At 40.0% G+C, this 14,146-nt stretch overlaps 1 protein-coding gene across 1 annotated transcript in view; it reads left to right on the top strand.

The window, feature by feature from the left end:
- Positions 1-567: 567 nt before the first annotated feature.
- LOC129671906 (cathepsin M-like) overlaps positions 568-14,146 on the top strand; it is a 39,513-nt gene continuing 25,934 nt past the window's right edge. Inside the window, exons 1-6 of the mRNA XM_055601073.1 lie at positions 568-637; positions 1,784-1,882; positions 2,209-2,339; positions 2,438-2,566; positions 5,346-5,459; positions 5,735-5,777. Coding sequence (XP_055457048.1) covers positions 568-637; positions 1,784-1,882; positions 2,209-2,339; positions 2,438-2,566; positions 5,346-5,459; positions 5,735-5,777 — 586 coding nt within the window. The remainder of the gene's footprint in view (positions 638-1,783; positions 1,883-2,208; positions 2,340-2,437; positions 2,567-5,345; positions 5,460-5,734; positions 5,778-14,146) is intronic.

The raw sequence follows: 14,146 nt of genomic DNA, 5'->3' as shown, positions 1-14,146 counted from the left end.
GATATACTTTGCCTAACTACTCTCTTTTCTTAACAACTTTTACTTAACGTTTTAATGTGTATGTATGCTTCACCTGTACTACTTTTGTGTCTAGTGCTCAAAAATAGGCAAGAATAGGGTAATAAATTTTCTGGAACTTTAACAGTCCTGGGAACTGAATTCAAGTCTTCTGCAAAATCAGGAAATGTTCTAAATTGCAGTCATTTTCCTAGTTCCTCCTTAACTATTTTTGTGATAGCCACCTGGATCCAACCCAGACATTGGGGAAGTATCCTAGGGTCTGTACTCCCACCAGGAGGCATTACACTTGAATAATCTGACTCATGACTCCAGGAAATTTCTTATTCAAAGTTAAAACCGTGCTTAGGCTGAAAGTCCACTCGAAACACCTGAAAACATTTTATTTAAAACAATCCATGAAGCATACCATCAGGTACTAAATGAGTCAAGGACTCAAGGTTCATTCCCAACCTTCCTCAAAAAGAGGCCCTTGTACTTCTCTCCCATTGTCCACCAGGGCAACCCACACTCAATCCTTCAGGACAGGGTGAAATCAGATTTCTGTAAATGCCTGGAGCCCTACAGCCTCGGGTCAATGCTGCCATCAACACAGCCAATCATAAAGATATTAGAATGGGTGGGTGGGGCTTAGTAGCCACAGACTAGTGATTTAAAGACTGAATAGTGTGCAGCTGGGCTAGATTGTGGATTCCCAGGGACCTCTGAAGAGCTGAGTCAGCAGAGTGCACCAACACAGCATTGGACATCCCAGGTGGGGCCCTGGCTCTGCCAAAGTAGATTGGGGATGGGCAGGGCGCCCTGCAGGGACTCCCTGGAGAATGAGGAAGACCTATTACAAAGGAGAAAAAAATTTACCTTCAGGAGCGTTGGTGTAGAGAAGCAGAGGAGGATGAGTGGAGGATCCAAAGAGCCTACTGGGCCCCTTAGGCATCCACGTTCATACTAGATCCTTGAGAGCACAGTCTGAACCCAGTCACAGGGAGCGCTAGTTGGTTCCCTGCAAAATGGCAGCCATGCCCTACAGGTCCCATTTAGTTAGGATCACCTTTCCCCATATCAATATAATCTAAATCTCTGGTCTCTTTTGGCCTGTGCAGAAGAAATACCAATAAGCATGGCCCTGACTTGCATCTTCTGGTGGAGTTAAATAGAAGACCTGTGAGGTCTTGAGCTGAGAATCCTGGGAGCAGTCTCCTTTTTACCTCATCACGCTAATGGTTCTGGCTTCTAGAGGCAATATCTTATGAACCCCTTCCTTTTTGAGGCATTGAGTGGGGACTCAGGAGGCACAAGGACAACTATGGGTCAGAGGGATGAGTAGAAGTCTTTGCTAGGTTCTCTGGGAAGGACAGGTAAACTGTTATCATTCAAGAGAGGAGTGTCCAAGACACGGGGTAACATGGCAGAAAGATGTCCAATGTCCCTCATCTCTTGAAGTTTCCTAAGTCTACACAAACCCTAGGACAGCTCTGCCTCAGTCCTTAGTTGCAGGTTTAACTTCTGAAATCATGAGGTATATGAACATTTGTCTGAAAACTGTCACACTATTTACTGCTTCCTTCCCTATAGCCATGAGCAGCTACTACTAAATAGCTCCATCTACTTTCTTCAAACAAACCACATCCTTGGCTTTTTCCACATTGTTTGGATAAATACTTGGAATAGTTCAAACAGTCTTGATACACCGTGGGTGCCTTAATTTCTCAGTTAAAAAAAATAGCTATGAAATACTTAGACTGAGATACCTCTTTTTTTCCTCTAGGTAAACATGACTTCCTAGTAATCCTGTGCCTGGGAGTGGCATCAGCTGCTCTATCTCCTGATCCTACTATGGATGATGAATTGCAAAAGCAGAAGATAAGTGATGAGAAAGCCAACAGGCTGGTTGGTAACATGGGAACTGTCCAAAGCAATTTCAGAGGGAATGGCCTTTGCTGTTAGGATTACAGAGGCATAAAAGAGGCCATAAGGGTCAACCATCACCAAAGAATTGATTAAAGTTGTGAAACTATGAACACAGGGTGGCCTGCATTTCTGAAATTCAGGGTGTGGAGAATGGGTGGCTGTATGTTCTGAGATCCCTCTCCATGGCTCCTCTTGACCTGTGACAGAAAATCCACTTGGTCACCTTGTATGTGAGGTTCATATAAGCAAATACTGGCATTTATGTTTCTTTCTAGAATGAAGAACACAGAAGAGCCATGTGGGATGAGTTTATGAAGAAGTCTGAACTGCACAATAGGGAAAATGGCCAGGAGAAGAATGGCTTCAACGTGGATATGAAGGCCTTTGGTGACCTGGTGAGTGAGACTTGGATGGCTTAACTCGGTGCTTCTTCACTTCAGATCTTTCAGTTAGTCTCTTGGTTTTCAATGTTTTATTTGCTTTTTCCATGACGACTAATGAAGAACTGAAGAAACTAATGACTGACATTTTATACCCAATGTTAGGAGAGAAGGAAAGAATTCAAACACAGCCAGTTGGAGACATCCTTGAAATAGAGGGCTTGGTAGAGCCTGGTGATATGTTTCCCGTGCAGAATAAGGTATGACAGTACCACATTCCTACTCTCAACTGCCCACGGGGAAGCCAGGAAGGAACTGAAGTCCTCGCTTATGTCAGCTGTGGAAAAATATTCAGTTTACTATGTGACTAAGTGTGAAGAGTGAAAAAGTTGATATTTGGTGACAGCCTTTTCTTCTCACTCAGGATAGATATACTGCAGGTTGAGCTTTAAGCATGGCTAGTGCCCTTGAAGGAAAGATGTTCCAGGGGAGGTACTGTGATAAAGCCACAATGCTGCATTCTTTCTAATTAATGCCACCTGTGCTTTGCTTGCAGACAGACTAACATGGATGGCAATATTGGTTTAGGCAAGGAGTGAAGCAACCACTGTGCCTTTGTTTCAAGAGCCTTCTGTCTCAAGATGGGAGCTACCTGATGGTGAAAATCAAGATCTAAACTGGGAGAAGAGGAAGCAGAAAGAGCAGGGGGACTCCCCATCTCAGTTTCCAGCCCATGCTGTATGAGAGCCTACACTCAGGGCACTTAAGATCCACACTCTGATGTGAACTCGAAGGCAAATTCACACTAATAAAACCTTACCAATGGTTTATCTCATGCTCTCAACTCTTTTATGTTAATGATTCTCAGAATAATTTTAAAATTTAACTTGAAAAAAGAATATACAAAGTTATGTCTTTATAATAATGCTTTATTTAAAATGCAATATTCTGTTTTCTGTTTTACTGGTAGTAAATTTTTATGTAGTTAACACACAGTGTTGCTTGAAGGCATAACTGACGTTTGATGGTGTTATGGCAGGAAGTGTGAGTAACCTTTTCCTCAGAGTCAGCATTCCATCCTTGATTAAGCTTTGTTTCCAGGGCTTTAGGTGCATTCTATCGGCAATGACCTGAATGTCAATTTGAACTTTTCTAAAATTTGATGATTTTAATTACATTAACTTGGCAAGTGAAAATTGTTTGTATTCTGTGCAAAAATGTGGTTCCTGATTCTCTTACACTGCACTGCTCCTGTGGTGTGAACCTCTTTCTACTTCAGTTTTTTATATTATAATTATATCACTTCCCCATCCCCTTCCTTCCTACAAATGCTCCTTCCTCTTGCTCACTTTCAATTCATAGTCTCTTTTTTCATTAATGGTTGTTACTTGTGTTCCAAAGTCTGTATAATGCTAATTGTATATATGTTTTCAGGTCAAACTTTTGATATTGAAAAACCAATCACTGCACTCTTCCCTGGGGAAAAACTATCTCTCTCTCAGCATCTCTGAACTGCTACTATCTGTATATCAATTTTCTGCTTATATTTTCATCCAATTTGACTTGAAGAGAACAAATGCATTTTTTTTGAGGAAAATATCCATCTATTCATCCAGTTCTGCCTATAACAAGCATCCCAAAGTCTTCAGGTCTCAATTATCAGACAGACAAGAATTCAGTAAAACTCTAGAGCACAACAAGGAAAAATGGCCAGGCAAATGCTCAGGCATACATTTTCATGTGAGATATCAAAATAGAAAGAAACTTCTGAACACATGCAGAAATTTATATTCTCTGTATTTTCTAAAACAAAGCAACTGTAGTGCTTTCTAATTTTTGTTAAATTTTCTTTGTGATCATAGGCCCAGCTGTGCTAGTCAGTGTAACCATGAGGTCCACACAGTAATTTCCTCATGTCCAGTCTAACCATGTAGGCCACCTAGCTTGGAATGCATGCAGCATCTGCTCTTCGGTTTGGGCATCTCTAGTACTTTTTCTAAACACTATGAAGCCCTGCACTGAAACACTGATGTTCATGCAAGTGCCTCTGTCACCTCTGTTTCTTGCTGGTTATTTCATGCTCTCTGAAGATGCTGCTGTCTGCCAAAGGCTGAGTTTTGGGCAAGGCAGACACAAACAGATACACACTACTTGAAGCTTCTGATGTGCTGTCAGCAGCTTTTCACAATTTGTAGGCCAGCATTTGCTCTTCCTACAGATGCAAAATCTGAGGTGGGACTGTGAGATGCATTAGCTGTCCCCATTGGTGTCATCCTGCCATGATTTTGTTCTCTAAAGACTGTTAATTAAAGAAAACAGAACATCTGTGAGTTCTAGGAGTCTCAGAAAAGCCACATCCTGTATGACACAGCTTGCACCTTGGGTCTGGTTAGTTCCCCAACCATGGTTTCCTGCTTGTAGTATCTGACTCACTAGTCAAGCTGGCTAGTGACTGCTCTGTGAGAGAGGCTGAGGCTCCAGGAAAGGATTTTCCAGTGCCCCAGGCAGGAAAGTGCAGGGCTACAGGCTGCTCTGTTCCTGTACCACTGGCTGTCTTTGTTAGTTGCTTTTAGGAGGGACTGAACAGCCCAGACCTGGTTTTCACCTATGAACAGAAACTGCAGCACTCCAGGTGAGAGCAAAGACAAGGAAGGTATGTAGGCCCTGGATCCTATTGACTGATGCTCCAAAAACATTCTCATAGCTCTGCTCTTATTTCTTAGGTTGTATTATTTGTTTTGTTTTCTTGTCTATTTTTTTGGAGGAGGGCATGGTAATAATAGAATTCCATCGTTGTTCCTTTCCCTTTTTTCCTTCATACCCTCAGAAATACCTTTTCTGAGTCTTTTTAAATTCTATCATCCTTTTTCATTAATTATTATTACATTCACATATAATTCCTAAATATGTATAATTCCACATATATTCCTAAATATAACCTAGTCAGTGTGCATAATATTACTTGTTTGTGTGTATGTTGAGGCTAGTCATGAGGTACTGAACAACCCCTTGGTCTCTAGGTTTTTGAGGCCTGATTAGTGCTGTATTCCTGTTCATCCTTGCTTGGGAATGGCCTCAGCTGCTCCATCTGATCCCAGTTTGGATGCTGAATGGGAAGAATGGAAGATGAAATTTCGAAAAGCCTACAGCCCGGTTGGTAACATGGACACTGTCCAGAGGGATCTCAGAAAGAAGGGCTCTTATTGTTGGGAGTCTGTGGGCCTAAGTGTGGCCATAGAGACCAAGCATCACAAGGCCTAAAGGCATGCACTATGAACTCCAGGTGGTGAGCTTTGCTGTTCCTGTGGGTGGAGAGCACAGCTGGCTGCAGTGTCCTGAGATCCTCATCCTGGCTCCTCTTTCCCTGTCACGACACACCTTGCATGTAGAGTGAATTTGAGAATACACTATCTGTTGTATTTTTCTAGGATGAGGAAGGACACAGAAGAGCCGTGTGGGAAGATAACAAGAAGAAGATAGAGGAGCACAATGAAGAATATGAGCAGGGCAAGACCAGCTTCTTGATGGGCCTGAATGAATTTAGTGACATGGTGACTATCACATGAATTGTTAACATTGTTTCTTTTCTAGAGATTCTTTCTAGTACCTAGTTTGCAATGTTTTATTTGTTTTATTTTGTTTTGTTTTTATGAAGACTCATGAAGAATTCAGGACAAACTGCTGTGGAAAATCAACGTGTACAGAAGAAATGGTTCGTGCTGGTTTCCCTGAGACTGGGGATTTGAGAAAGAGCAGCTCTGTGCCATGAGTGGAGGATCAGAGATGACAGAGTCACATTCCCACCTTCAAATGTCCACATGAAGCCAAAAGGGAACTGAAGTCCACACTTGTGTCAGCTGTGGAAAAACATAAAGCCACTGTTTGACTGAGTGTTCTTCTTTATGAAATGTGGAGAGAGTTTAAATTAGGGTGTCATTGACAACCTTTCCTTCATGATCGAGTACTGTAGTTTGGCATTATATATGGTGAATATAAAGGAAAGGTGCTCTGTACAGGGACAGAGCCATTGTGTGGCAGTCTTTCTAATTAATGTGATATGTGCTTTTATTTCAGCCAGATTAACAGTTGTTGTGACTTCATTGGTAACAATAAGATAGCATAGGAATGAAGAATTTACTCTGCCTTGCCTCAGGAAACTTCTGCCCCTAAATATGAGCTGCACAGTGATGAACAGGCTGGACTAGGAGAAAAACCAGCAGGAGCTCCCTATGCAGTGTCGAGCATGTGCTGTATGAACTATAATATTGAATTCATGTAAGATCAACACTATGATGTGAACTCTGGGGCATATTTATACTAAAAAAATCACTAATTCTTTAATCCATGCTATGAAGTCATTTATATAAATGATTATCACAAGGATTTTTAATTTTTGCTTTAATATAAACAATATAAACCATGCTGGATTTTAAACTCTGTTTCTTTCTAGTTTTGTTTCAGTAAGTTTTTATGTGTTTATACACATAATTCTGCATGAAGGTATGACTGACTGTAGCATTGTATTCTAAGCAAAAGACTGCATGGTTCTCTTAATATACAGTCAGGGTTCCATCCCTGGTTGAGCATGTTTCCAGGGTTTTTGGCAGTGATCTGAAAGTCTGTATGGAAATTTCTAGGATTCCAAATTGTTCATTCCCATGAATTCACCAAATCTAACTGGCAACTGGAAAGCTGCTCAGTGCAGAGATGGCGCCTTCCATTTCAATGCCCTGTTCCTTGACCATGTGTGCCATTTTATATGAATATACAAAATTATATTGGTTGTATATTCATATAAAATGTATATATATATATATTCATACTGATATATTCATACACACATATCAGTGAAATGTACTAGCCATACTGTGATCACATACAACCCATCTCAGCGGGTGATAACGTCTGTGGTCAAAGGAGTGTAGTATCCATTCAAGTGACTTTTTCATAACCCTACTGAGCCCAGGCATACAAAGGTACATGGCTGTCTCTTGCTGCAAACTGCATTCAGCCCAGCCTCAAAAATCATCATATTTCCAGAAATTGTCAATCTCCAAAGTCCAGTGTTTTTCTTAGACTCAAGGAAGTCCATTAACTGTTACTACCTTAAAATTAAATGACAGCACATTACAGGCTTCCAAAAGACAAGTGCACAGAGTATGAATTTCCATTCCAAAATAGAATTATGGAAACATAGCAAGGAACAGCCAAAGCAAAACAAAAATCCATCAGGAAAAGCATCATACACTGAATTTCATAGTTCACACAGATACCTAAGTGCCTCAGCAGTCCCTGTATGATCCCTGTAGGATATGTAAACTCTTTTGTAGGCAGTCTCTTTCTATGGGTTTAGCATTCTTTGGTGGATAGCCCCTGGTTCTGGCCTTCTACCTCCTCTGAACTCCATTCCTAGTTAGATTTCACCTTCCCAGTTCCATGAGCTGCCCCTCAGAACCTGCTTGCAAATGCTCTGACCTGAGAACAAGGGACTACCTCAGTGCCTCTCAGGACCCATGACTCAGGAAACTTTGAGGTTTCCATGCATATAGAAATGGTTCTTCACACACTTCACTGCCTGGTTTTCAGACACTTTTGGATATTAAGTGCATGATTGTCTATGTACTGATAGTAGGATCTCATTTTTCTAGGGAATAGCTTTCCAGAACACCCTAAAGATGCCACAACCAACCCATATCAACTCTCCCGTTGTTAGAGGCACATATTTGAATCTGCAGTGCAGCCACTCCCTTTTCCAGGATTTTAAGACTCAGCAATGACCCTTACAAAAAAAGAAAGAAAGAAAGGAAGAAAGAAAGAGAAAGAAAGAAAGAAAGAAAGAAAGAAAGAAAGAAAGAAAGAAAGAAAGAAAGAAAGAAAGAAAGAAAGAAAGAGAAAGCAGAGAGATATATAGCCAAAGTTTTGAAGGTGCATTACAAGGTAGACTGGAGGTGTTCAGTTGTGACTCTCCTGCTAACTTTCCTACATTAATCTCTGGAGCTCTTCATCTCTGCTCCTTTCTGTATTCTTCTGCCTCTTCACTAGCTAGAGACAAACATTATAGGATGTGAGATGTACTTTACATTCAAACCACAGCAGGAAGTAACACCTGCACATTCGGTAAGTTCCTCTCTGTGACTGAGTGTTATCAAGCAGGATCAGCCTCCTTATATGGAGCATACATTCCTGGCAGAGAATATGTAACTGAGATGTTTATACACAGCTGTTTTTTCTAACTCCCCAAAGCTGTACACATGTCACTCCACACTGCTTTCCTCATGGTGCCAGTTGCATGCCAGGGAACCATGAGTAATACATCTCCCAAAATGGAAGTCATCTCTTACACCTTGACACACAATACTTTTCTCTGAAGGCCTGCCTGAGGCTACTCCCAGCCCTCTGTCATGCAGCAAGTTATTTAATAAATGATTCTTACTTTTCTGGCCTAAAGGGTGAATGTATTCACCATCAACAAATCCTTTTATTGGTTTCCAAAACTTATGATATCGTTCTTCTATTGCAGTGTCCCCTTTCTTATTAAATAACCTAGCTATGCCACCCTGCCAAACATATTTAAATCCAGGACCAATACATCATAATGTCCATATTTTTATCTTTAATATTCTGGTTTTAGTTGCTGAATATAATAATCTCCAGTATCATGGGTTTCCTACAAATGTCATGGTGTCAATTTTTCTGTCTCTGAGGGAAAATCTACTGAGTAAACATATTGTGGGTTTTTTTGTTTGTTTGTTCTGTTTTGTTTTGTTTTGTTTTTGTAATTCATTCATCATTTCATGGATGATGAATGTGTAGGCTGTCCCATCATTTAGATGCTGTGAATGGCACAGCATTGAACACAGGCGTATGAATGTGTCAGGTATGTTGACTTTGCTGCATTTCAGTTATAATTATGTTTTTTGAGAAACCTGCATGCTGAATTCCCATTGGTAACAATCTACATCCCCATTAGCAGTGGACACTGACTCTCTTCTCAGGCTTTCTACTTGTCATGTCCTTTGACTTCCTGATAGCATCAACTCCAACTCAGGTAGAAGACTCTCAAGGCATTTAAATATGCATTTCTCTTATTGTTAAGGACACTGAACTTTTTAAAAACTATTTATAAACCTTCTTAGATAACTCATGGGTTCATTGGCCATTTCTAAGCTAAATTTTTTTAACTTTTATTAATTATACTTTATTCATTTTGTATCCCCCCATAAGCCTCTCCCTCCTGTCCTCCCGGTCCCACCCTCCCCCCCATTTCTGCATGCATGCCCCTCCCCAAGTCTACTGATAGGGGAGGTCCTCCTCTCCTTCCTTCTGATCTTAGTCTATCAGTTCTCATCAGAAGTGGCTGCATTGTCAGGGTTCTAGGTTATCTCCACGGATAGTCCTTGGTTGGAGTATGAGTCTCTGGGAAGTTCCCTATGTTCAAATTTTCTTGTTCTGTTGCTCTCCTTGTGGAGTTCCTGTCCTCTCCAGCTCTTACTGTTTCCCACTTCTTACATAAAATTCCATTCACTCTGCCCGTCAGTTGGCCATCAGGCTCAGCATCTGCTTTGACAGTCTGCGCAGCAGAGACTTTCAGAGGCCCTCTGTGGCAGGTTCCAAGGTGGTTTCCTGTTTTCTTCTGGCTTTCAGAGGCCCTCTGTAGCAGGTTCCGAGGTTGTTTCCTGTTTTCTTTTTATTCTGATGTCCATCCTCTTTGCCTTTCAGGATGGGGATTGAACATATCAGTTAGGGTCCTCTCTTTTGCTTAGTTTGTTTAGATGTACAGATTTTAGTGGGTTTATTCTATGTTGTATGTTTATATGATTGAGTATATACCATGAGTGTCTTTTTGCTTCTGGGACAACTCACTCAGGATGATCCATTCCAGGTCCCACCATTTACCTGCAAATTTCATGATTTCCTTATTTTTCATTGCTGAGTAATACTCCATTGAATAGATGTACCACAGTTTCTGCATCCATTCTTCAGTTGAGGGGCATCTGGGTTGTTTCCAGCTTCTGGCTATTACAAATAAAGCTGCTACAAACATGGTTGAGCAAATGTCCTTTTTGTGTACTTGAGCCTCTTTTGGGTATATGCCTAGGAGTGGCATGGCTGGATCTTGAGGAAGCGCTATTCCTAGTTGTCTGAGAAAGCACCAAATTGATTTCCAGAGTGGTTGTACAAGTTTACATTCCTACCAGCAGTGGAGAAGGGTTCCCCTTTCTCCACAACCTCTCCAGCATGTGTTGTCCCTTGAGTTTTTCATCTTGGCTATTCTGATGGGTGTAAGGTGAAAGCTCAGGGTTGTTTTGATTTGCATTTCCCTAATGGCTAATGAGGTTGAGCATTTCTTTAAATGCTTCTCTGCCATTCGATGTTCCTCTATAGAGAATTCTCTCTTTAGCTCTGTTCCCCATTTTTAAGTGGATTACTTGCTTTGTTGCTTTTCAGCTTCTTTAGTTCTTTATATATACTGGATATGAGTCCTCTGTCAGATAAAGGGTTGGTGATGATTCTTTCCCAATCTGTAGGCAGTCGCTTTGTTTTGATGATGGTGTCCTTTGCTTTACAGAAGCTTTTCAATTTCATGAGGTCCCATTTATTGATTGTTGCTCTTAGAGCCTGTGCTGTTGGTGTTCTGTTCAGGAAGTTTTCTCCTGTGCCAATGAGTTCTAGGGTATTCCCCACTTTTTTTTCTAGCCGATTTAATGTGTCTGGTTTTATGTTGAGGTCTTTGATCCACTTGGACTTCAGTTTTGTGCAGGGTGATAAGTATGGATCTATTTTCATTTTTCTACATGTAGACATCCAGTTGGACCAGCACCATTTGTTGAAGATGCTATCTTTTTTCCATTGTATGGTTTTGGCATCTTTGTCAAAAATCAGGTGTCCATAAATGTGTGGGCTTATTTCTGGATCTTCTGTTCGGTTCCATTGATCCACCATTCTGTTTCTATGCCAGTACCATGCTGTTTTTATAACTGTTGTTCTATAGTACAGCTTGAGATCGGGGATGGAGATACCTCCAGAAGATCTTTTATTGTAGAGGATTGTTTTCGCAATTCTCGGTTTCTTGTTATTCTATACGAAGTTGAGAATTTTTCTTTCCAGGTCTGTAAAGAATTGTGTTGGCAATTTGATGGGAATTGCATTAAATCTGTAGACTGCTTTTGGTAAGAAGGCCATTTTTACTATGTTAATCCTGCCAAGCCATGAGCATGGGAGATCTTTCCATTTTCTCATATCTTCTTCTAATTCTTTCTTCAGAGACTTGAAATTTTTTTCATACAAGTCTTTGACTTCCTTGGTTAGGGTTACACCAAGGTACTTTATGTCATTTGTGGCTATTGTGAAGGGTGTTGTTTCTCTAATTTCTTTCTCAGCCCTTTTGTCTTTTGTATACAGGAGTGCTACTGATTTTTTTTTTTTTGAGTTAATTTTGTATCCAGCCACTTTGCTGAAGGTGTTTATCAGCTGTAGGAGTTCCCTGGTAGAGTTTTTGGGGTCACTCATGTATGCAAATAGTGATAATTTGACTTCTTCCTTTCCCATCTGTATCCCCTTGATCTCCTTCAACTGTCTTATTGCTCTAGCAAGGACTTCCAGCACTAGTTGAAGAGATATGGGGAGAGTGGGCAGCCTTGTCTTGTCCCTGATTTCAGTGGGATTGCTTTAAGTTTCTCTTCGTTCAGTTTGATGTTGGCTCTAGGCTTGCTGTAAATCGCCTTTACTATGTTTAGATATGTGCCTTGTATCCCTTATCTATCCAATACTTTAAACATGAATGGATGTTGGATTTTGTCAAATGCTTTTTCAGCATCTTGGGATAAGCTATATATTTTTTTAACTTTTGAAGTTATAATTATACCATTTCTCTCTCCTTTTTCCTTCTTCCAAACTTTCCCATATATTCTCTTGCTTTTTGTAATTTACTTTTTCTTTTCACTATTTGTTATTGTATCTAACAATATGTGTATGTATTCAGAAGTACATATATATATATATATATATATATATATATATATATATATCTTTCTCAGTCCCTATAATGTTACTATCATATTTGTTTTCAGGGCTCACTGTTTCTAATTAAATAATAAATTGGTATGTTTTTCCTTGGGAAAGACTATTTCTGCTGCTGTCAGCATTCATTAGTTGCCTATAACACTTTGTGTAGGGTTGAATGCTCCTTGTCTTTTCTGTGTTTACATTGGCATGTCTATTGCTATTATGCTCGGGCACTCATGTTGCTGAGACTTTATAGGTATAACATTTGACATTTTGAGGAGACACAATCACACAGAAAATTCCCTGTTCCTCTGGTTCTTACATTCTTTTAATTCCATGTTCTGCAGTGATCCATAAACCTAAAGGCAGGTATTGTTTTGCAGGTATATCACCTGGGACTGGGATTCAAAACTCTGCACATTGAGTGGTTATAGTTTTTGGAAATAGTCTCTACTTGTTACAAAGAGAAATTACCTTGATGAGGGAAAAAGAAATGCACTTATTTGTCCGTTTAAGGATAATTATTATAATGAAGTTAGTAATTATGCTGGCTTAATAACTTGTGATTTTAGATTCTCCTGCAAGATCCCTGTCTTCACTAGCCTTGGCTCATTCACTAAGTTTTCAGTACCAATAATGTTGTCCTTCTTGTTGAGTGGATTCTAGGCTCAATTACGGGCAGTTGGGTGCCCCCGATATTTGTGTGCTACTGCATCCTTAGGGTTATCATGCTTCATTGGTCATTGTTGTGGTTCATAGCTGAACAAGACTGCTTTTTGCTTCATTCATTTGGAATCCTGCATGTTCCCTTCTGTTGCCATAGAAGCTAGTGCTCAGAGAAGTGTCACTCGGGTCAGTTCCAGGTCAGGGAGCTCTGGGCCTTTTGTCTGAACTACATGGTGACTTCATAATATTTGACTTGAAGAAAAATGAATAAAATATCTGACAATCTCTTCAGCCAATGGTTCTGGGAAAGGTGGAGTAACCCAGATATACAGATATCCTATATGCTTTCTTATCAAAAGGGTCGTAGCTCTAAATCTACAAATGTATGTATATAGCCTGGAGTAAGTAACTATAGAGACCAGGAAAATATAAAGGTGGCATTGCTGGTTGGGGTTTAGGAAGAACAATAAATACAATACAAAGGGACAGATCATTATCTTAGTATCAGTATTTGAAGAGGGAAATGGAAAAACAGAGGGGTCTAATTAGGAAGGAAGAAGAAGATTCATAGAAAAGAAAGGCGGGAGGTCAAATAACAGCAAGAATGTCTGAAAAAGTCAAAAGAAATCATAGTGTTAACTATCACCTAAAAACAACTATGATACGAATAAATTAGTATATAAATACACATAGTTCATGTGAAATTTTTCCATCAGGTTTGACAATGTTCCCTCCAAAAACCAAGATACTAACAAAATCCTCAAAACCAGGTTGAGAAGCTCTCTTTGAAGTTGCAGTTTTGTCTAAGAAACTCCCAAAACCTTACATGCAGTTGCCCTTGCTTTGGCTGCTCCTGAGAGGTAGCCAATGTTTTGAGCATCTGAGTCTTTGGAGTCTTTTCCCTTGAAGGTGTTTATGTTCTAGAATATTAATACCCTGTCTTAGATTTGCTAGCAAAATATTTTCCAATTATGTATGCTGTGTCTTCAGTCTGCTGATTTTTTTTTTTCTTGGCTGTGCAGAAGCTCTTTAATTTTTTGTAATCAATTGTAGCCTTCCCTGAAGTACTATCCAGCATTATTACTCCTTTCAGACAGTTCTGTGTGCTTGACCTTGAAGTATTTTTCCTGTATTGTTCTGTAGTAGTTTCAAAGTCTTGGCTATTACAT

This window comes from Psammomys obesus, unplaced genomic scaffold (genome assembly GCF_907164565.1).
Source record: "Psammomys obesus unplaced genomic scaffold, mPsaObe1.curated_primary_1811, whole genome shotgun sequence".
Classification (NCBI taxonomy): Eukaryota; Metazoa; Chordata; class Mammalia; order Rodentia; family Muridae; genus Psammomys; species Psammomys obesus.
This window is presented reverse-complemented; position numbering and strand designations above follow the sequence as displayed.